The sequence below is a fragment of the Phalacrocorax carbo genome, chromosome 3 (assembly GCF_963921805.1).
Source record: "Phalacrocorax carbo chromosome 3, bPhaCar2.1, whole genome shotgun sequence".
NCBI lineage: Eukaryota > Metazoa > Chordata > Aves > Suliformes > Phalacrocoracidae > Phalacrocorax > Phalacrocorax carbo.
Window position 1 is genome coordinate 112,601,413 of NC_087515.1, and position 23,098 is coordinate 112,624,510.

Genomic DNA, 23,098 nt, shown 5'->3' on the forward strand with positions numbered 1-23,098 from the left:
TTGCCCTGCCCGCACCCTGAGCTGCCTGGCTGTGACCCAGCGCCAATCCAGGAACATAGCTATGTTAGCACAGCATGGTGATCAGCCTTACAGCTCTGCTTCTTGAAGGGCTTGGAGCTGCACTGGTGTCATATGTAAGGCTTTTGGGCTGGAGGTGATTTGTGTCCAGCCAACTCACAGCATAGATGAAGCATGTTAAGGCCTATCTTGTATACACCCATGCGGACAAATCTTTGGGAAAAGACCCTTTATTTTTCCCTTTCATGTTTATATTTGTTGAAGACTTTAGAGAAACCATGTGCTTTCAGCCATCAACATTTAAATAACAACCTTTGAGCTTCGAGTAATTTTTCTTTAGTGGAGGGCTGATAAATGAGTAGTTTGTGGAATCTGGGCCTAGGGCTGCTCCTTCAGCAAGGAGTGCTGTGACCAAATGGCTGCAGATCCCTGAACTGCACACACATCTGTGGGAGACCAAGCACCCTGATGGCTGCTGGGCTTTGCACTGACATTCCCAGAATTCCTGCTGGCAGCCAGGCCAGGGAGCAGCTGTGTCCTGGTGATGGCAATAGCTGTGTAGCTTCCTGCTCCCTAGTGTTGGATGGTGAGAGACGGTGTAGGCAGATGAGGAGGGAGTTGTTACTGTTGTTTGATCCATATCCAAGTCCTGTTACTTAGGTCTGATGGATCCTTTACCTTATTTGTTCCTCTGGTTTTTAATCTGCCATTGTAGCCTCAAAGGCTCCTCTTCACATCAGTGTCGTTGAGGGTTTCTATGACCCTTTGTCCTGAAAAAAGTTAAAATAACACGTAGATTAGGTCAGTTGTACAGTAACTGCTGCCCTCCTGAGCCAGAGACCACAGGAATGGCCTTGCTGCTCTGAGAGAAAGCAAAGCGAGACACAGCATAGGTTCTATGGGTCCCATTGTGCATGGGCTGCTTGCATCCTCAGGCTGGTCTGTGAGTAGGATGCACAGTGATCCGGTTCACAGGTGGGACGCTGCCTTTGTGCTGAGAAAGTGGTCCCAGGACAGACTGGAGTCCCTTTGGCTTTTGTGTCTTGGGCAGAACAGAATTATTTAGCCAAAGTCAAGAAAAACAGTATCCAACTGCATTCCCTGCAAAGAAGCTCATCTCAGTTTAACCTGTCCCTGGTTGTTACATTGTAGGTTCCAAACTCTGTATTCTGTCCAAACACAATAATCCAAAATCAAAAGCATCCTGACAATTTTAAGTTGAATATAACGTTAAAATGAGAGGCTTTTGCCTACTAGTGCTAGAAAAGAGCTAAAGTTTTATCTGAATTCTCAATAGAGAAATACCCAGTAGACTTGGATTATGGAGTGATGTCTTCATCCTTTGGGTACAAAAATATAATGGAGCACAAATTGGAGGAGGTGAATTCAATTTACCTGTCGTCTTTTGAAATGAATGCCATGTGGAGCAAGGTGGTCAGACTGGAATTGTCCCAAGTCTGTCTATGTAGGGTCTTATCCAGAAGGATGTACAAGACTCTGCATGATGGGGAGATCTGTTACGTGGCCATTACAGTCTTACCCATGCCTGTATTTGCTGGGGACTGGCCAGGGCATAGCGTGCTAATACCCATCCGAGTTGCTTGCCATTACCTATGGCAACCCCAGACATTGTTGATGTGTACCTACATATTGTTCCTTTTCAACTTTGCTTTGCAGTGAGTCAGAAGAGGCTGTACAAGGTGACATTTCGTCTAAAGCTGCTGCATATATAGCCTTTGGACTAATCAAAATTGCTGGTGCTTTTTGTGTGACAAAAGAGCACGGCGTCCAAGATAAACCGAGGAGAAGAGATCTGGGTATGCAAGCCTTCATTTAAAAAAGGCATCTTTCATCTCGCTGACAGCGAGGTTCCTGCAGCGCTTTGATTGCCCTTTAATTATGCCTGGTTTTCCTGGTTTGTTTGAAAGGCAGATCTTGTTAGAAAAAGGTGCTGTGTGGAAAGAACTTGGCTGTCTCTGCTGCCCTTCCTTGAGGGCACACAGCAGAGCTGCCAGATTAATATTTTTTTTCTTCATTATTAAAATGGAAGATTGTTTCTCGTAGATTTGAACGTAGGTGTGTTTCTCCTTAGTTAGGTGAGGAGGGGTGCAAGTGGTAGGGTGGTTAAAGCAGACCGGGAAGTCATGAGGTCTGGCTTCTTCCTACGCTAAGTTCCAGCATGATTTTGGAGGAGGTGTTTTAACCCTTCTGCCATCTGTCTTCCGTTGTGTGCGGCTGGCTGCTGCTCGTCTGCCACAAAGGCTGCAGGAAGCCCAACCTGCTCTTGGGTGGAGGAGGGTCTGCAGCGTGTTGGGGTGAATGTCACCAGATGTGCGGGGTTAACACCTCATACCAGCTCACAGGTTTCATGCTGTTTGGTGTTTTGTCTTTAAACCTCGCGTTGTGGAGCCATTTGTCTCGATGAGAATCTCAGCTTTCGTTAATAATTTAAAAAGTGTGAAAACATCAACCAAAAAGAAGGAAAATAAAACCTGGCTTTGGTTGGAGAGAAAAGCCTGGAAATATGATTCAAATATAGACTAAAGGCTTAACTGCCAAGCAAGCAAAATAACTTGAGAACAGGTTTCTAATCCTTCCAGAAATCTCAGTTTTAAAGAAAATCTGCATAACTTTTGAGGGCTTGACTCATGTTTGTAAGTGCTTGGGCTTGACAATGCTCTATTTTTAAGTGCTGTCTTTACGTTGAATCTTGGGAGGTGAGATGAATTTTTTTTTCTAAAGTAACAACAAATCTTAATATAGCTGAGAATGCGGAACTGCCCTTAGAAAAATAGGTTGGACACATGAAAAGGAATCTTGCTCAGCAGGCTGAAGACGCAGAACAACTTCTGTGGTTACGTTTTTCTTTCTTCTGGCAATTTTGGGGTGGGGATGTAGCTGGCACAGTCACTTGGCCTTACGTTTCTTTTCGAACACAAGTCAAATCTTCCTGAACAAAAAGCACCTGGCTTGAAACTGTTTTAGCCCAAACTGCAAAAGCTGTTTGTGAAAACTCTGGTTTTGTGGAACCTGGGGCAACCTGAAGTTGCTCAAAAGTGGGAGTTACAGGATGGGTAAGGAGAAGTAGATGACTCTTTTGAACTGAAATGGCTTTGTATAAACAGGAGAAGACAGGCTGGCTCTCTGTTGCTGTAGAGAGGTGATCAAGTTTTAGTTGTCATCTCCTGCCCAGAGTCTCAAAGACTTAAATGGTATGAAAATTAAGTCAGCTGCTTAAAGCCAAAAGTAATCAAATGAGGAGACTTTAAAGTAGGAGGATAATCTGTGTCATCTGACAGGCAATCCCAAATTCCCATGGGATATCCATGCAGCTCTGCTGCCGTAGCGTGTGTCTGTTGTTCTGAGACCAATGCTTCTACCTTGAGCCCAACGTGCTGTGTGGGCTTTGCGTGGCTGGTAAGCCATGAAAGCTGAAAACATAGCCCTAAATTATCCAGTGAAGTGACACCACTTGTTAGGGAACTGGTGGCGAATGCTGCATGTCAAGTCTGCTGGTGTCCAGTGGTGTGAAACTCAAATGAAGGATTTCACAGAAATTTTGAGGCTGTGGTAGACCTGCTGGCACATGACTGCTTGGGCATGCTTTCTTGAAGAATGCAGTAATTTCTTCCTACAAACATGAGCTGTGTATGAATATTCAGTATGGGTCAATAAATCTAAAATTAAAATTTATAAATGTAAAAGTATGCAAACACCAGAGCTAAGGCTCTTTTTAAACACACAGAAACCCTGCTCAGGGAACACAATTATTCAGGCGGTGCATACATCTTGATTACCTAGCTCCGAAGTGGGTGAAAGTAGCTCTTCAAATTCCTTGAAGCTTTCCCCCAGGGAGTGCCAGCACCGCAAGCAGAATGCCCTTGTAAAGCTTAAGGTAGCAAAAAGGGAAGGGGGGTGGATAAAAGCTGGCAAAGTGTCATTTGGGTTAGTCTGGGGAAGACTGAGAAGAGCTTATTCTGAAGTAGTTTTCCTGGCTGCAATTCGGGATATATTTAATGCTTTCAAAAGAAACTGTCTTCGAACAATGTGGGTTTGGGATGCTGAGGCACAGGCTAGAGGGTGAGCAGACATTGAGGCTTGGCTCGCCTTCAGCGCTGCTGTCCCTGTGCGTTGTCCTGACTTGGGCCACCACAGAACAAGCAGGGCAGGTTGGGGTGGCTGGGAATGGGGCTCTGCTGGCATGCCACGCTAGTGTGAGTTAGATGTTTTACACATTTCAATTTCCCTTTGCACAAGCGGGACTTGGCAGGGGATTGCCAGCTCTGTGAGATGTTGTGTGCGCACAAGGGAAGGGACAGGGGCTGTTTGCTGAGCTGGTGTGCTGGCAGCTGTCTCCCTGCTCTGGGGCAGCTGGTGCTCACAGGGGCTGTAAGAAATTGCATGTGAATCTTGAACATTCAGCTGAGTTATTACGAGAAGATGCTTATCTACACTACCCTTTCCCTAGCCTGGCTTCCGTCCCCCCCCATATATAACGCAGTAGTACAAAAAGCTTATATCCCTAATCTGGTGATAGTTATTACATTTCCATTTCCCCTCTTTTGTTAAAACTAGTAATGGATGTTGCAAAACTTGTGCGAAGAAGCCCATGATAAGCACTTCAAAACACCACAAATCCAACTTACCCAGAGACTTTGCAACAGCAGGATGGCTCCGGGAGGTGGCACTAACTCACTGCAGAGACTGTCTAATGGGTGCTTTGTTTTAGTAGCACAATAAGTGAGCAATCCAGTGATGGGACAGTATGCCTGCAAAATCTCCGGCAAGGAGGTGCTTCTGACTACCAAGGCTTTGTTTTGTTTTTGTTTTTAAGTGGGTTCCTACTTTGCTCTTGAGGCAGAGAGGAGAGTAGCCACTGCAGGTCTTAGCCCATAAATTCCTGGTAGTTAATCATTGCAGCTTCTTCTGCGACATGCCAATAATGAGCATTGTGTCTAGAGAAGAGCCTAGCACACAGCAAGCCCATGTTCTGGATAAAAAGTACTCTGGTCTATCTGTTTATATCTGTGCAAAGGTATTTCTTCCTTCTGTTAAGCAGCATTGACTTGTTCTGTGGTTATGTTGGGGTGTTTTAGTCAATTATGAAAATGAAATTAGGTATGTTGAAAATAATTCTTAATTCATTTTTCCCATAATTCATTTTTTATTAGAAGAATGAAAATATTACTCTCTTGATCTGAACATTAACAGGGTATTGTAGATCTTACTGGGGATTATTCAAAAAGGTGTTAATCTTTAAGTGTAAAGCCCAGAAACTCCTTCACTGAAATAATGGCATTATTCCTGTGTTTAAAGATAACATGTTGCTTAATACCTTTTAAAAGCTTTTAAAATCATTCACAAAAAAAACACCAAAAAACTCGGAAGTAGTTTCAAGCATAAGCTGTGCTGACAGCAACTTATCTAAAACTCTTGGAAAGCTTTCTTTTAACTTGCCCACAGTAACATAAATTTTTCAAAGCATGGCTGTGTTCTTACCAGGATGGTAAAACATTGGCCAGTGAAGGTTGGGTATAGAAGGATTCCTGTTGCTAAAAGTTTGATAATAGTTGATCTCTTGAGTGGAAACATCTGGGGAAGGTGGGTAGAGTCTTCATAACATTTGAAGAATTTGTTGAAACTCATTCTGGACAAAGTGGCTTTGTCCCCTGTAAATTTTTTCTATAGAATTAAGAACATCATACCACTTCTTGGGGATTTTACCTGATCTCTCAGAAGGCAGAAGGTCTTGTTTATAGTGGGAAGCACCAGCATTTAGATCTCAGCACTCACCAAGTACTCCCTTACTCAGCAGCCAGCCAGGAGTCTCTGTGTCACTACTGATGGGAGCTGCTTTCCTCTTCTGCAGGTTTTCATTTCTGTGAACTGCCTCAGCACGGATTTCTCCTCTCAGAAGGGAGTTAAAGGCCTGCCCCTGAATCTTCAGATTGATACCTACAGCTACAATAACAGGAGTAACAAACCTGTCCACAGAGCCTACTGCCAGATTAAAGTCTTCTGCGACAAGGTAGGGTTGGGTCAATGTGCCAGTGACCCTTTGGGAAAGGCTGTTCCACAGCTTAGCAGCTTTTTTCTCCCCGCCCCCCCCCCCAGTTCTGACACTTGCTACTTTGGCTCAGTGAAAACTCCTATCTGTGTTCAGCCTTTGCAAGGAAAAAATTTCAACCCCTTCTACTTGGCTCATAGCTGTTACGATGACCTCAGATAAATTTGCTGCTCTCAAAATATTGGAGTGCTGAGAAGTGTTCCTGAGCATTGACTTTGGGGAAAGGTCAGTCAGTGGCAGAGACTGACTGTCAGTACTCCAGACACTGGAAAGTCCTGCAAAGTGCCTTCAGGAGGAGAAGTCACTGCAATTCATTGGAGCAAGCGGAGGGAGGCTTGTCTTTGCCCAAGCGATGTCGTGTTGCTCCTTTTAAATTTCGTTGTGCGCTCTTACTGCAGTTGTTATTAAAAAAGCCCCAACAACTTGCACATCTTGCGAACAGAAAATGTTGCTGTTTTCATTGTGCCCCTGTGAGATATAGCAGTATAACAAAGCCCATTTACAAGCTGGATGGGTGCTGTAATTTGACTGCTCTGCCTAATGCATTTAGCACACAGAGAATTAACACCTTTCCCAAAGCCACTGGTTCACCTGAAGCTGTGAAATAAACACAGCAGGAGCTGAGCTGAAAGCAGGTGTAAAAGCTTAACTGAGTTTGCAAAGAAAGGATGTTTCCCAGTCTTTGTAACCTGTTCCTGTCAGAATAGTCTTTAGAAGGACTAGAGAAAATAACACACAATGCTACTATTTCCAAAGTGACCAAGATGAAGGCTGGGATGAGTGCTGCCCAGACTTCCTCAGTCCCTCTTTTGATCACTGAACCACTCTGATGTCCTGTTTTGCTAGCACCCTACTTGATTAGGGCCTCTCATTCTTCGTATCTGGACTGTGTCTTCATTGCATGGACTCTTTGCAAGTGAGATCTCGAGTACCTCTGTGCAGCTGCAGGTCTGAGACAGGCTCATGGCCCTGACCCTTGAGTCCTGTGCTAGCTTTGCACTGGTCGCATACTGTATGGTCTTGCCTTGTCATCCTCCAGGGGACTGCCACAGATTCATCTCAGCCACTGCTCTGCCTCCACTTACCTCCAAACTACATGGAGCCCTCTACAGTCTGCCTCTGCTGTAGCATCCCATTGACTCATCCTGCCACGTATATTGTCCATCTATATGCTTTTAGATAGGCTCCTCTGTTTCCCTGCATCGTTGGGAGAAGCTGCCTGCCAGTGTAAAGCTACTTAGTCATCTTCCTTCAGGTGCCTCCCGAGATGGCTCGTGTTGTGATGATTTTCTGCAAAGAATTTACCAGGAAGCTGAGTGCTCTCCAGAGCTATCTTAAAGACTTGCCAGTAAGCGTAAGAGGCTTGGGTCTCATGGGCTTTCTTCAGGCTTTTTTTTTCTCCTTTTTTTTCCCTCCCTGTTTGTTTCCTCCTCTAAAACGAGACTGAGGAAAGTGTGTCATCTAAAGCTTGCTCATTATCTGGGAGTCTTTTGTGTTATCAATCTATATTTTCTACAATACCCGTGAGTATAGATTTGCTGCAGGGAAGGGGGGGATCTCTTACTCATAAGTTGTCCAGTCAGTTTAGACACTGTACTAAAATGACTGACAGGGTTGGGCCACTGCTAATAAGACAAATTGGTTAATAAATGGGTAGATGTGTAGTCAATACATAGCTTAAAGGAAGCTATTTGAGTCTACCATAAATTTCAGCAAATCGAGTAGTACAGTAGTGCCAGTGTATCATCTATTTTGCTTAGGGATTTTGACCTTTTCTCCTGCTTTATTCCTCCAGATACTTTGCAAGTTGTACCTGAATTAAAAGAGGAGGGAGGGAAGGAGAAAAGATTACTTCTCTGTATTTAATCTGGCGGTTGTTCGTTCTGTGAACATGCAGCTGATGTGAGGTTGGTGCCTGAAGATTCAGAAATTTGCATTTGTAGAAATAGTGTTCGAAGCTTGCTGTTTTTTCAGATCCTGTCCAGGGCTGGGGACAGAGGCCAACAAGCTGAATACTGTTTGTCACCTCATTGAATCAAACTCAGTACACAAATGCTTGTTTGAGGTGCTGGGCAAGTGCTCCTGTGAGCAGACCTGTGTCCTTACAGCTGCAGGTACTGACAAATTGTGGTGGGCTGATCTCACTAGATGTCTGGTGCCCACCAAACTGCTCTGTCACTCCCCCTCCTCAGCTGGACAGGGGCGAGGAAATAGAATTAAAGGTTTGTGGGTTGAGATAAGGACAGGGAGACTAGTCACCAATTACCATCATGGGCAAAACAGACTTGACTTGGGGAAATTAATTTAATGTATTGCCAATCAAAATTAGAATAGGATAATGAGAAATAAAACAATCTTTAAAAGACCTTTCCTCACCCCTCTCTTCTCAGGCTCGACTTTACTCCTGACTTCTCTGCCGCTCCTTCCTCCTCATGGGGAGGACTCCACACTCTTCCCCTGCTCCAGTGTGGGGTCCCTCCCATGGGAGACAGTCCTCCATGAACTGCTCCAATGTGGGTCCTTCCCATTGGCTACAGTTCTTCATGAACTGCTGCAGCGTGGGTCTTCTCCACGGGTCCGTAGGTCCTGCCAGCAACCTGCTCCAGCGTGGGCTTTTCACAGGGTCACAGATTCCTTTGGGCACATCCACCTGCTCTGGTGTGGGGCCCTCCATGGGCTGCAGGTGGATATCTGTTCCACTGTTAATCTCTGTGGGCTGCAGGGGCACAGCCTGCTTCACCATGGTCTTCACCACAGGCTGCAGGGGAATCTGCTCCAGTGGCTGGAGCACCTCCTCCCACTCCTTCACTGGTCTTGGTGTCAGCAGGGCTGTTCCTCTCACATATTCTCACTCCTCTCCTTGGCTGCAGTTGCGCAGCAGGTTTTTTTCCCCTTCTTAAATATCATCACAGAGGCACCACCACTGTCATTGATGGTCTTAGCCTTGGCCAGGGGTGGGTACATCTTGGAGCTGGCCGGCACTGGCTCTATCAAGCGTAGGGGAAGCCTCTAGCAGCTTTTCACAGAAACCATTCCTGTAGCCCTCTGCTACCACAACCTTGTCATGCAAACCCAGTACACCCATAGACCTGAAAGCTGCTACCTTCTCCAGGTTCCTGTAAAAGCATTGACATCTCTGAAAAAGCACCCATTTTCTGCCCTGCTTTGAATCTTAGGTAACCAGTCAGCTGGTCTTGGATGTTTACAGGACCATTGTTACTATAGCATCAACACGTATCTCAGTCCTTTAATGTGTTTGTCCTCATGTGGCCAGTCTTACCTGTAGAAGTGCTGTTATCCATGTTTTCTTCTTGGAGGGCCAGTTCTATAGTGTGGAGGTCTGTTGGAAAAACAGCAAAAAAAAATTGATTGTTACAAATGATGACAGCCACCTAACAGGGACAGCTCTGTGTAGGTCCCCTGTATTTCTTTGTCTTTTAAGGCTGTGCTTGTATTGCATGCCTGAACTGACTTTGAACCCAGATACTGGCATGACGGTCCTCTGCTGTCTCTGTTTTTCTGTGTGCAAATCAATAGGTATCCTGTGGAACATTGAACAGTCCAGTTAATGTCATGTGGTGGCCTTTGCATGGGAAAGGAATGAAGGAGGAGGGTTCCCAAACTTGGGGTGGAAGGGAAGGCTGCTGATACTTCTTTCTAGTTTTTGGCTTCTGCTTCTGAGACCAAGTTTCTACATGCATTTAGTCTTCCCCTTCACACTCTCTGTGGAAAGAAGGGGTCCATAGGTACCCAGGATGTTTGGTTTTCATCTAATCTTATGTGGTTTCAAGACCTGAGTAAAGCAGCACGGGTATAATGGTGTCCTCCTGTAGCATGTTACAGCACAAGATTTGTTCAGGCTTGGCCCAGCAATATTTGGGCTGTGCAAGGATGGGGATGACCTGTCTCAGAGGAAGATGAGCTTCTCTGCTGTAAATGGTGCCTCGGCTAAGCATCCACATGGGGAAGATAAAATACAAGATTTCCCAGGCTATAGCTAGTGTTGCTCTCTGGCACCTGTTGATACTCCTGTAGCAATGGGCAGTGCTGTGGGAAGGCTTTTATGGGATGGTAGGAACATGTGAGTGAGATGCTGTTGGAAGGAGAGATGGTGCAAGGCAGCTGGGGGCAGCACTGATACAGATGGGCAGCAGCACAGAGACTGTTCCTTCTGTTCCATGATCACAGAATCACAAAATGGCTTGGGTTGGAAGGGTCTTTCTCATAAGCCCTTATTCATATACTGAAAGGCTGCAGTAAGGTCTCCCAAAGCTGCCTTCTCCAGGCTGAACAAGCCCAACTCTCTCAGCCTGTCCTCATAGGCAAGGTTTTCCATCATTCTGATAACTTCTGTGGCTCTCCTTTGGACCTGCTCCAACAGGTGATAGAATAGTTTTGATTGGAAGAGACCTTTAAATATCATCCAGTCCAACCCTCCTGTAGTGAGCAGGGACATCTTCAGCTAGAGCAGGTTGCTCAGAGCCCCATCCAACCTGACCGTGAATGTTTCCAGGGATGGGGCATCTACCACCTCTTTGGGCAACCTGTTCCAGTGTTTTACTGCCCTCATTGTAAACATTTTCTTCCCTATATCTAGTCTGAATCTACCCTCTTTTTGTTTAAAACCATTACCCCTTGCCCTATTGCAAACAGCCCTGCTAAAGAGCTTGTCCCCGTCTTTCTCATAAGGCTTTGTTAAGTATTTGAAGCTGCAGAAAGGTCTCCCCGCAGCCTTCTCTTCTCCGGGCTGAATAACCCCAACTCTCTCAGCTGTTCCTCACAGCACGGGTGCTCTGTCCCATGGATCATCTTTGTGGCCCTCCTCTGGACCTGCTCCAGCAGCTCCTTGTCCTTCTTGTGCTGAGGACTCCAGAGCTGGATGCAGGACTCCAGGTGGGGTCTCACCAGAGCGGAGTAGAGGGGCAGAATCACCTCCCTCGACCTGCTGGCCACACTTTTGATGAAGCCCAGGATACAGTTGGCCTTCTGGGCTGCCAGCCGCACACTGCTGGCTCATATCCAATTTTTTGTCCATCAGTATCTCCTCACAACTTGGCCACTGGGACTACAGGGCAGGAGAAAAGCTTGAACAGTTCTTGGGCTGTGCACCAGAGCTGCATCCAGCACAAGAGGGCATGCAGAGAAGGGCCAGGGAGCGGCCCGCCATCCTCAGAGCACATCTGACTGACGCAGACCACGCGTGAAAGCGGGGAGTCCTGTGATGTCACAAAGGGTCCAGATCCCAGTGTGCTGTGACTCAATATCGCATCCTTTTTCTGAATCTCTGCTGCTTATCAAATTAATCGCATTTCTCTGTGGGAGGGAGGGATGGTAGCTCTCCCCAAAATGCCACTTCTCTTTCTCAGCCCAAGAGTCCATTACACAACTGGAGACTTGGGGAGGGGAGTAGGGGCCAAAAAAACCCTGCAGCCTTTAACACATAAACAATAGTATGAAATCTTGCTTTTCAGACTGTAGGCTGTTCTCTAGGTGATGAAGTTGGGAAAACCTCTTTCTTACAAGCTTATTTATTCCATAATGGTGGAATACAGGATTGCCAGTATCTTTTCTTCAAAAGTATATCTGATCCTGGCTGTCACTGAGCTCTGCTGACAAGGCAGAAAAGCCTGTTATCGAAGACATGACTTTTTTTATGTGGGATTCAAGATGTGTTTACCTGGGCCCCTGTAGCCTGGAACAAGTTGACATTCAATCAGGACTCTGGCTATAGGTATGGGAGGGGAGAGGTTTTCTCAGAATGTGTGCTTTTGGTGGATCAGCGTGTTCTCTGCAAGGAAGCAGGTGCTGTTCTGTGGCACAGTGTCTGAGTAGCAGAACTTTATTATTGCCACATGAAAAGTAAAAAACAGGTCTGGAGCCAAATCTGATCTTTCTGTTGTCAAGCTGAGATGTTGTGACTATTCTGGTAAAGGAGGTCACAGAGGTGCAGGTCCAGCTTTGCTGAGGTTTAGGTGGGATGTCTTTGCTGTAGTGGGCTGTATCAGCTTCATGCGGTCAAGTAAAGCTGGCAATGCCTGTGTCTTCATTAATAACTCTTTCTGTTTTTCACAGCAGCTTCCTGGTAGGTAGGAGAAAAAGTGATATATGTTAACACACATCAAATGTCTCTACTAATTTTCTTTTTTATTGCCAGTGCAGACATGCCCACTGCTACCTAGCAGACGTAGACATCCTGTCATCTACAGGGTATTGATGGGAGGTTAGGAGGACTGTTGCCCTTCTCCCATGCTGTGCACCGTTTTCCACCCCATTGCTACGTGATTTTTGACATCTCGTTTGTTATAGCTGATCTAGTCTTCCCCCAGCACTGTACAAGGATGTGGGTGTGTTTTGGCAGCTTTGCAGGGGTGGGACTGAGAAATAATGGCTTCCTGTGGCCAGATAACTGTTACCTTTTACCCTGCTTTGCAGGAGGGTGTTGGGAGGCAGGCAGAACTTGTGTATACCAGTTTGGACAGTGATCTGGTGGTAGCACCAGGACTGAGTGTTGGGGATCTACTGTGGGGTTAGCACCTCATGCAGCTGGCAACGTGACATCCCTGACTTAAACTACAGTCATGTGTGAGGTCTGGGCAGAGCTGGAGAAATGAACATGATTCCAATTACAAACCTCCCTTCCTTTTCTCTGTGTGTCATAGCTGCCTCACCTTGCAGAAAATATGGTGCTGTCCCCACTGCTGCTTGGTTTGGAGGGCCAGGACCTGTGCAGGCATGAACCCATATAGGTATCTGCAGATTCTACCATCGCCTGGCCCTGATAAAAAAAACGAAATAATGTCTGCTTTAAAACTATGCACATCTACAACTTGAGATCACTTAAGGCGGGTATAATCGCTGCTGGCTGCATGTGCAATGTGCAGGAAGGTAGCTTGCATTCAGTGATTCAAGTGCAGCATGACTTTTATAGATTGGGATTTAATGATGATCTAGTGAACACTTAAACTGACAAAACTTGTGTGTTTTGTTGTTTTAATCACTTCAGATATATTTTTATAGAGTAGAATCATTAAGGTTGGAAAAGACCTCTAGGATCAAGTCCAACCGTCAACCCAACACTACCATGTCTCCTAAACTATGCCCTGAAGTGCCACGTCTACATGTTTTTTTGAACACCTCTAGGGTTGGTGACTCCATCACCTCTCTGGGCAGCCTGTTCTAATGCCTGGCCGCTCTCAGTAAAGACATTTTTCCTAATATCCAATCTAAACCTCCCCTGACACAGCTTGAGGCCATTTCCTCTCATCCTATTGCTTGTTACCTGGGAGAAGAGACCAAACCCACCTCACTACAACCTCCTTTCAGGTAGTTGTAGAGAGGGATAAGGTCTTCCCTCAGCCTTCTCTTCTCCAGGCTAAACAACTCCAGTTCCCTCAGCTGCTCCTCATAAGATTTGTGCTCTAGACCCTTCAACAGCTTTGTTGCGCTTCTCTGGACACGCTCCAGCACCTCAATGTCCTCCTTGTAGTGAGGGGCCCAAAACTGAACACAGGATTCGAGGTGCGGCCTCACCAGTGCTGAGTACAAGGGCACGATCGCTTCCCTACTGCTGGCCTCACTATTCCTGATACAAGCCAGGATGCTGTTGGCTGCCTTGGCCACCTGGGCACGCAGCTGGCTCATGCTCAGCCAGCTGTCAGCCAGCACCCTCCGTCCTTCTTTGCCAGGCAGCTCTCCAGCCACTCTTCCCCAAGCCTGTAGCATTGCATGGGGTTGTTGTGACCCAGGTGCAGGACCCAGCACTTGGACTTGTTGAACCTCATACACTTGGCCTTGGCCCATTGATGCAGCCTGTCCAGGCCCCTCTGCAGAGCCTTCCTACCCTTGAGTAGATCAACACTCCCACCCAGCTTGGTGTCACCTGCAAACGTAGTGAGGGTGCACTCGATCCCCTTATCCAGATCATTGATAAAGCTATTAAACAGGACTGACCCAGTTTAAACAACTGGTGAACCCCGCTTGTGACTGGCCACCAAATGGATTTAGCTCTGTTCACCACAACTCTCTGGGCTTGGCTGTCCAGCCAGTTTTTTACCCAGTGAAGAGTGCACCTGTCTAAGCCATGAGCTGCCAGCTTCTCTAGGGGGATACTGTGGGAGACAGCGTCAAAGGCTTTGCTAAAGTCCACGTAGATAATATCCATAGCCTATCTTGCACTTTATGGGGTTGTTATAGCTGTGTGTGTATTTTTTCATCATATCCCCATCTGACTTGAAAGAAAAACAAGTGTTTGCATTTTGGATATGGTTGTTGGATTTCATTACATGACAGGGCTCAAACATCTCCAAGTTGGCATGCTCTGGCAAAACTGCAGCTCAGAAGAATCGGTGGGTGTTCCTGCCTCTGCAGATGAAAAACCCCCCAAAAAACTAAAAAGACCTTCTTTCTCTCTCTCTCTTCCCTTAATCTTTTGTCTGGTAGGGAGCAGAGAGGAAGATCAGGGATGAAGAGCGAAAACAAAGTAAAAGAAAAGGCAAGTGCACTGACCCCAGCTCTCAATTGAATGCCTGTAAGTAGAAATTATTTCATCAATATTTTAAATATCAGATCTAATTTTGGCTCCAAATAACTTGTACAGTAGAACTCTTAAATCTGTTTTTATCCCCTATGGAATAGTGCTTGTTTTAAGCAGTTGCTTATGGAATCATTGTGTTTTGCAATATACTGGGTCATTTAAGACTTCACTTCTACATAGTTCTTCCTGTCCTAGACAGGGTGATGGAATCATCAGGTATGGGTTTTAGCAGTAGAAGTGACAGGGTGAGGTGGGATTTTTGGGCACTGCTGGAGCCCCTGCAGCTCTGGGCGGCAGGGAGAACTGGAGCTGTTCCAAATGTTTCCAGCTTCATCCTAAATGTAGGCTTTAACTCATGTTAAAAATGCATTTAGAACTCTGCAGCAAGGCAGTGGCAACCTTGGGACTGAACCACCAGCCCACCAGCCCCTACGCTCGTTCTTCTAGAGCAAAGTGGTCCTTAGTAAATAATTTCAGTAGAAGTTGTTTGTGCACATGTGAAGGCCTCAGCACCATAGTATGTAAAGGCTGTGGAGCTTCTTCCTGCGGAATATCTTTCATTTAACTGCTGCAGATGACTGGAAAACAGATCCTGTGTTTGGATGACTAGTTATTCAACAGTAGAGCTGCTTAGAGGAGGAAAATGTACCTGCCTTTCTTCCTTTGCACGGTGCGGATGTGTGCTCTCCCTTGCTCTGCTCAGTGTGCTATGAATGGTCCAACTGGTTCAACAAGCATGCACCTTGCAGCTTGCTGGGCAGGAATTTCCTGATGCAGCTACAGGCTGCTGGAGCAGCTTCAGAAGAAGATAATGCTACAAGGGAACCCATTTGCTCAGGGGCAGTTGCAGAAAGGGCTGGGTTTTTGGTTGATTTGTTTGGTTTTTCTTTTCCCCCAGAGTACATCGTGAAAGGTAGGTTTAGCACATTTCACATTTCACAAATGTAGTAGCCTTAACAGCTCCCAAAAGATTACTGCATGCAGCCCTTTGTGTAATGGCTGGATAGTGCAAACAATTTCAATACAGATTTCTGGGATCTTATGATTTTACAAAAGTGGCTTTCCAGTATGAATTTCCTAGGCTTGGGATTATCCTGATGTGACCTTCATTTTCCTGGAAAGTCCAATCCATTGTTGTTTAGTTATTGTGTGGGAAGTTTTTGATTGCTTTAAACCATCAGCTGTTATACCCACCTCCAGGATCACAAATGCTTTGTGCACATGGCTTATCAACAGCAGAAATGGTTTGTGGCTTTTGGTCAGTTAGTTATACAGTGAGCAATCTTTGAAAAATGAGGGGGTTTTGGGGGAGAAGTATATTTTCCACTGGAGACACAAGAAATGAAGTGTTTTCTTTGCAGCTGGTTTGACCCAAAATTGAAAGGTTTCCACTTGGTAAAATGAAGTCGTCAGTTTGACATGAAGGTGCCTGAAGTGCAGTTTAAGTCACCTCCTGCCGTATTTTCTCCTTAGCGGGTCTTTGCAGGTGAAGTCTGTCCACTTGGTTGCTTGTGTTACATCAGCTGCTGTGTCGTGAGAGCCAAAGTGCTCTGTGGGAGACAGTGCTGGTCCTGCTGGGGGATGAACTGGGGTCTGGCAGCTTGAGGTGACCAGGATGAACAATGAATGTAAAATTTGAAAGTGTGGAATTGAGATGGAACTCTAAACATAGCATCTTGCAAGAAACAGTATTTGTACCACCCCTATAGTGTGATAGTGCTTCTGTGGTGCTGTTATCTTTGAGAGGCTCCCAACTGGAACCACATGGGTTGCGAGTTGTCTCTCTGTTCGTCTTCTTTCTGCCTTCCTGGTGTTGGAAATCAGCAACCTTTTGAGGGAACAGCTAGGGAGAAGGGGGAACTTGGACTAGCTTTTGCCCTCTGTTTGGATGGTTTGCTTGGTACCTGGAAGATCCAGGTTCCTCTGGGGTGAGTGCCAGACCATTCTCCCATCCCAGTTTAATATCTGAACAAAGTCAAGCAGCTCACTTGAAGCGATGAAGCGAATTTCTACTACTTTATGAAACAAGCTGTTTCCTCAGGGTCTGGGCCCTCATCTGAGAGGTAGACAACCCAGGTTCAAACACCTCTGCCACAGGAGCTTCTCCCTTTGACCCTGACTACAGAGTACCCTTGTTCAGCAGCATATGTGCCTTTTAAATGATGTAGGAAAGCCACAGCCCCGTCAGTGCCTTCGCTATACTCTATTCCAATCTTTGGTCTTTGCAGTTTCTGATGTCAAAGTGCCCATGCTTCCCTCACACAAACGTACGGACATCACCATCTTCAAGCCCTTCATGGATCTAGACACTCAGCCTGTCCTTTTCATTCCTGACATTCACTTTGCAAATCTTCAGCGTGGGGCTCATGTAAGTAAAGCTTATGGGTATGGGGCTGAGGAGGGTATGGGATGTATTTGCAAAAAGCCTGGGATGCATACGTATGAGATGCCAGACTGTCTGCATTGACGCTGTAAACAAATACAGGCTGAGTCTCATCTGCGCAAGAGGTGTTGCTCCTAGACAAATTGGCTGGAGTTAACTGGGGATGTTTTATTATTAAATTATTTTCCTATGAACTCTTGTTCCTGTGAACCTGAAAGGATTTTTCCACAGTATCTCCAGCCGAGAGTTCGTTGAATGAACTGCAGGCTGGTTTTCTCTTTTAAAGTCTGCTGGGTTCCTGGTGCACTGCTGTAGACCTTGGGCTCCTCCAGCCTGCTGCTGCAGGGTGAAAATCCATTCTGTGGAACTGGCAAGTGTGTCAGCTCTGTGATCTGCTGCCAGAGCGCCCTGCCTCAGCATTCCTGGAAAGTCCCAGCTGACAGGAAGCTGGAAGGGAAAAAATCAGAGTGCAACCAAGTTTCAAAATTTTGAACTTCCCTGTGCTGGGTGTTCTGGCATGCACTAACATAATCTAAACCTTACTTTTTAAGAGCATTGTCTAAACTCATGGTAGGGCTGGAGAATAAACTTGTATCCGTAAAGCTGACCTTTCCGCATGTTTTCCTATGAAGGCTCTAGCACTGAGGTCTGACGGAAGACTCTATGCCAGTCCAGATAGAAAGCTGGTTAGCTCTTGTATGTTCCGGTTTCTCTCATTTGAGGTCCTTTAATTTCTCTTTATGAAAAAAGATAAAGATGATGCTTACTAGCTTTTAGAAGATTGAGCCAAAGTGTTGTTTGATATAGGGTTGAAAGGTAATAGGAGAAAATGAATTATAGTTCTGCATAAAATTTTCACAGCCCGAAGTGCGAGTATTATTTGTGTAATTAAAATGAAGGCTGATATTTATTGCTTGGCCCAAAGCATCTTCTAGTAGCATAGCTGTGGCTGGCTCCCTGTTTGACAGCCTTGGTTTCCCCTATGTCCTGTACTGATGTGCTTACAAGTGAGTTGGGTAGGTGAGCCATCTGCCTATCCCTTGCAGCTCCTGCCCTGGGCTCAGGCATTCCCTCTCTTTTAACATGATGCTGTTGGACCTCTGCTCACGCCAGATGCAGCAGGATTGTTGTTCTATGCCAGTGACTGTAACGCAAACAAAGCTATTGCTAAGGCGCTATTAACAGATAGCACTTAGAGGGATGGGGAGGGCATTGCTGACAAGACCATGTTACATTAGCTAATGGCTCTGTCCTTATGCACTTTTGTTTTGTATCGTTCAGAGCCCTTTGTAGTGTTTTCCGAGGACTGAGTACCATATAACGTTCTCACTAGCTAGCTAATTCAGCATGAGTCTTTCTGCGTATGTCAAAAAAATCTCCCCTTTGTTTTAAAAGGTCCTTCCTGTTGCTTCGGAAGAACTGGAGGGCGAAAGGTAAGAGCTGTGCTACTTCAGCCTACTGAAGTCTTGCCGTCAGACAGGGGTAAGTCCCTGTAATTGTACCACGGCTAACTTTTTGCTCTGTCAATGACAGCTCCAACCTGAAGAGAGGAGCCTATATCGGTGAAGAGGACTTTATTGCTACTCCGAATAAGATGGCCAGAATAGAAGAACCAAAAAGAGGTATTATTTTCTTCTTTCAGAGGCTGAATTATTGGAGTATTTGACCATCATGATAGAGAGATGCATCTGAAATTAATTAGTTGTTTTAATTTATTTTGGAGTATACTTTAGCCTAATTTTTCTGGTAGCCTGATTTTTTTCAAGTAGTAGTAGAAAGAATTTGTATATCAGGCTGTAGTTCAGCTCTATAAATCTCTTACAATGTCAGGACTTCTGGGTTTTTTTCTGCCAACTTGGACACTGACTGGTTCTGAACCTGTAAGGAAAGAGACTCAGAGGAGGTGAGCATTTTACCAATCTCCTTGGTGGATTGGGGGAGAGAATTCATCACATAATCTGCTACAAAATACTTTGGAAATCTTCTCTAGGACTTAAAGCAAAGAATGCCAAGAACTGGTTCTGGGTATAAAACTGTTGTGTCTTTTGTGGTGCTGGAAAATGGGCTATTCACCATTGAGACCCAAACTGGGAGAATGTTCTCCCTGTTTTTAACCTGTTGTCAACCTTTGCAATTTGATGTGGGAGTGGATGTTGATGTGGTGTTGTGGAAGGAGATGAAAGGTCCCTTTGGAGATGGTGTAGAGGATTACCTGCCTGTGATGACAGTCATATGTGGAAGGACCATGACAAAGCTTAAGGGATTAAAAGAAGAGGATAAAACTTGTGATGCGGCAAGGGTTAAGTCTAGCAAGTCTGACCTTAATGGGGTTGCATCTCTGTAATCTGGATAAACTAGTAAGGAAGGGTGGATTTTGTAAAAGGAAATCAGACTACTTGGTTTTTCTTGTTTCTGTATGCCATAAAATTACACCCATGGGATTCTCTCTCCTTTGGCTGGTGTTATCGTCCAACCTGTGCTGTAACTGAGTGTGTGTGTGTTGTCTTTGTTTTTTAAATCTACATTATTATTTTTTTTTGACCTGCCTTTAGCAGAGGAAATCCATCAAGGTGCTGTGCTGCCCTGAGTTCACCTTGTTCAGTTAGATATGCCAGTAATTGTTCCATGTTAACAGGTGTGTCAAAGCTGTGGCTGATGAACCCTTTTAAACAATCCAGTCTGCAATACCTGGTCATTAGAAGATAGATTAAAGACAGCAAAGCTGTTGAAGTCCAAGCTTTCTTGCTCTTATGGCTTATTCTTCAGCTTTAATGCCATTTTTAATGAGGCTGATGTTACATACAATGACTCTGCTAGCTTAAGAACGCTAGGGATGCTTACCTAATTGGGTTTATTACTATTTCGTTCCCCTCCTAGGAGGAGACTGTCTGCATTGTATGTCAGCTGTGGTGGTATGAGTATTACTGAAACATGGCAAAGGGTAGGAAGAGAGATGAGACAGCACAGGAGGAGCAGAGGACTGTACAAATAAATTATTTTAAAATGAGAAGGTGTCCAGGATGGCTTCATCTGCTGCGGCAGCATCTGTCAAATCATTTTATTGTGCAAAGTCTATGGCAAATGACTTGTGAGATATGGAGGGACCTATGAGTCTCAAAGCTCCGTGTTTTGTGTACCTCGTTTCCATCTTTCAGATATGACCTTTTGTCAAATAATAGAGAAAATACCAAAAAGAGAGAAATGTAGTAGTATTTTGACAATCAAGATGCTTAAGCATACAGTATTTCTGTGTGCAAAGAGTATGTTTTGAGCTAATCTAGCTCTGCGTGTTTGTGATGCGATCTTCAAGGTATATTGAATGTATGTGTGTATATCTCTTCATAAGATCCTCAGTGTATGTTACTGAGTGCTTAGCCACTACCATATACAGATCTTTTCTGAGGAGCGGTTATGCAGTTCATTCTTCTCTCCAATTTGCTTTTCAGTGTTGCTGTATGTCCGAAAAGAGTCAGAGGAAGTCTTTGATGCGCTAATGTTAAAGACACCGTCTCTGAAAGGTCTAATGGAAGCGGTAAGTAATAAGGCTGTTTTGCAGTCCTCGCCTCCAGTTTGAGAAGAAGCGAGTGTAGTCCCTGGCTATCCAGTTCTTACACACTGGGCAATCACTGGACCTAGGCTCTCAATCGCAGCTTGTGTCCACATATTCCTGCTCTCTGGATAAGAAGTGTAAGGCTGATTTCCTTTCAATAACATGGAAATTAATGTAAATAATGGTTTAATTCATTATTAAGGGACTTCAGGAATCTTCGCTTTTAAGTACCTTACCCCTCATTTGTGGGGTCTGGGTGTAAGAAGGTATTTCTCAGCATTCCTGAAAATACAGGTGTGTCACTTTTGGACTGGATACCTAAGACAGTCCCAAAATGACAGGCGCTGCTGGAGAGAGAGCCTCCTAGACTCAGTTCTTATTCAGGCTCTGTTTTGGCCAAGGTGCAGAAGCAGCTGTGTAGGTCTCTTCTTAGCTGCATCAAAAAATGATCAACAGACTCCCACTGTGGATGTCCTTTAAATCAGAGAGGGTATTTTAATTAGAAGATGGAGTGATTTCCAGTATGAGTTCAGTGGCTTGGGTTTATTTCAGCCTTTCAAAGCTTTGTTTGGGGGCCTCCTCTCCCCTTTCATAACCTGCCTGTGAAGAGCTCAAAGTCCCAGCTTCTGAGTGTGCTTGAAGACTTTATATATCTGTGCACACATGTGCATGAAATTGCTCTCTGGTACTCGACTTCCAAAATAGCCTTCCACTACCCCTGCTGCTGCAGTGCTGCAAAGGAAACACAGAGCTTAGCTCCGGGGAATGGTGTAATGTTTGGCACAAGCTCAAAACTGACATTTCTGGCTGCCTCTTTCTGTGACTAATGCCTTGTCGATGCTTAGAGGATGGAGGCTTTGGGGCTGTACAGCCAGGTCTTGCCATTAGCTTTGGGACCGAGAGATGGTTCTGTAACCTGAAGCTCTCTTCCTGGCTATGGGGCTTTGTCAGCACGGGCAGGCTGGAGGTGGGGGCTAATGGGGAGGGGAATTGAAGGCTATGAAGTCCCCCTTACCTCATGGTCCTGAAGTGAGGCTGCACATTTGTTGTTTCACTTGGACTCCTTAAAGCAAGGAACCAAGAGCTCACAACTGTAGCTTGGAGGAAATCCCCTGTGCTTTTGCATCCTGAAACAGCATATTGGTTTGGTATTTGCTGTTGGTATGATAGAGCAATCTGCCAAGTAAACCAGGCTTAGGTTACTGACCTCATGACTTTCTGGAGGTTGGTACAGCGAAGTGCTGTGATTAGTGGCTGTGGTTTCACACTTGAGGTCACCCTGCTGGGTAAGGGGGACATTTCTGATCAGCATGTGTCCTTAGCAGAGGTCTTCGCTCTGTTACTATTTTCTTCCTAGACCAGCCACTGTGACAACTAGTTTTCACTTGATCCCTCTGACACTGAATTTAAAAATTGTTTTTGGTATGCTAAGAGAACAGAGAGCCAAGAGAGGATGAGAACCAGGGTGTGGGGTAGATTTTTAATGTGTGGGCTTTTTGGTGTGGGGGCAGGGGGTTGCTATATGAGAAGTCAGTGGCCATGTTTAGAACATGGTTTAAGTTTTTTGCACAGAAACTGGCAAACTGCAGAGGAGGGGTTCTCATGTGTAGGCTTATGCTATAGTTCAGGGTTTAGTATTGCCTTTATAGGGTAGAGCAGTTGTCTTCATCTGCAGACCTTTTTTTTTGTTCCTTTCTGTAAAATAGTAAGTGGAAGACAATGCCAGCAGTCTCCTTGCTTCACCAATGCTTGCTTTCTTTTGTTCTAGATATCTGACAAGTATGATGTTCCTTTTGATAAAATAGGAAAAATCTTCAAAAAATGTAAAAAAGGGTGAGTATGCACCTGTGCAGCAACTGTCTGAGAATATGAACTTCTCTTTCAAACCTGTAGACAAATCTGCTTTATAATTTCTCCATGCACTGCACGTATGCAAATGCCATTTGCAGATATGTGTGTGTGCACGCAACCTACGCACATTCCAACGTCATTCATAGAGCTGAAGACCAGAAGGGTCTTATAGAAATATGTAGTCTGACTTCCTGCGTAAATACAAGCCATGGAACCTCTGTGAGTTAATTGCTATTTGAATCAGAGTTGATCATGTCAGAGGAAGAATAATTCAGTTTGTTTAAAGACTCCAGGTGACAAAGAACCTACTTCAACCCATGTTAAATTGTTCCAGTGGTTAACTGTACTCAACTATGTCTGCATGTGCCTACAATCATTAAACCTGTTTGTCTTTTTGTGGGCTAAATTGAAGAGAATTTTATTGAGAAGTGCCTGTTCCCCACGGAGACCACATTCCACCATCTTTTTATTTTGTAGCATAAATAATTGAGTTCCTGAAAAATGTCTGCTTTTGTTTTTCCTTTTAATATCTCAGTAATTTTCTTGGTTTTTCTCTAAAGTCACTTTGGTGTCTCAGCCCCTTCCCCAAAGCCCCTCTGGCCAGAAAGTTATGTCCTTTAATCACCTTTGGAATGTAGTTTCAAGGGTTGTGCTTTCATAGCAGAGTTACCCCACCAAAATAACTGCAGAAGTTTT

The 23,098-nt window shown here is 45.0% G+C and overlaps 1 protein-coding gene across 1 annotated transcript in view; it reads left to right on the forward strand.

Annotated features, from left to right (window-relative positions):
- GRHL1 (grainyhead like transcription factor 1) overlaps positions 1-23,098 on the forward strand; it is a 45,386-nt gene that overhangs the window by 18,449 nt on the left and 3,839 nt on the right. The window contains exons 9-15 of the mRNA XM_064448025.1: positions 5,888-6,046; positions 14,525-14,612; positions 16,847-16,986; positions 18,397-18,434; positions 18,535-18,623; positions 20,448-20,533; positions 22,320-22,384. Of these exons, the coding sequence (XP_064304095.1) occupies positions 5,888-6,046; positions 14,525-14,612; positions 16,847-16,986; positions 18,397-18,434; positions 18,535-18,623; positions 20,448-20,533; positions 22,320-22,384 (665 nt within the window). The remainder of the gene's footprint in view (positions 1-5,887; positions 6,047-14,524; positions 14,613-16,846; positions 16,987-18,396; positions 18,435-18,534; positions 18,624-20,447; positions 20,534-22,319; positions 22,385-23,098) is intronic.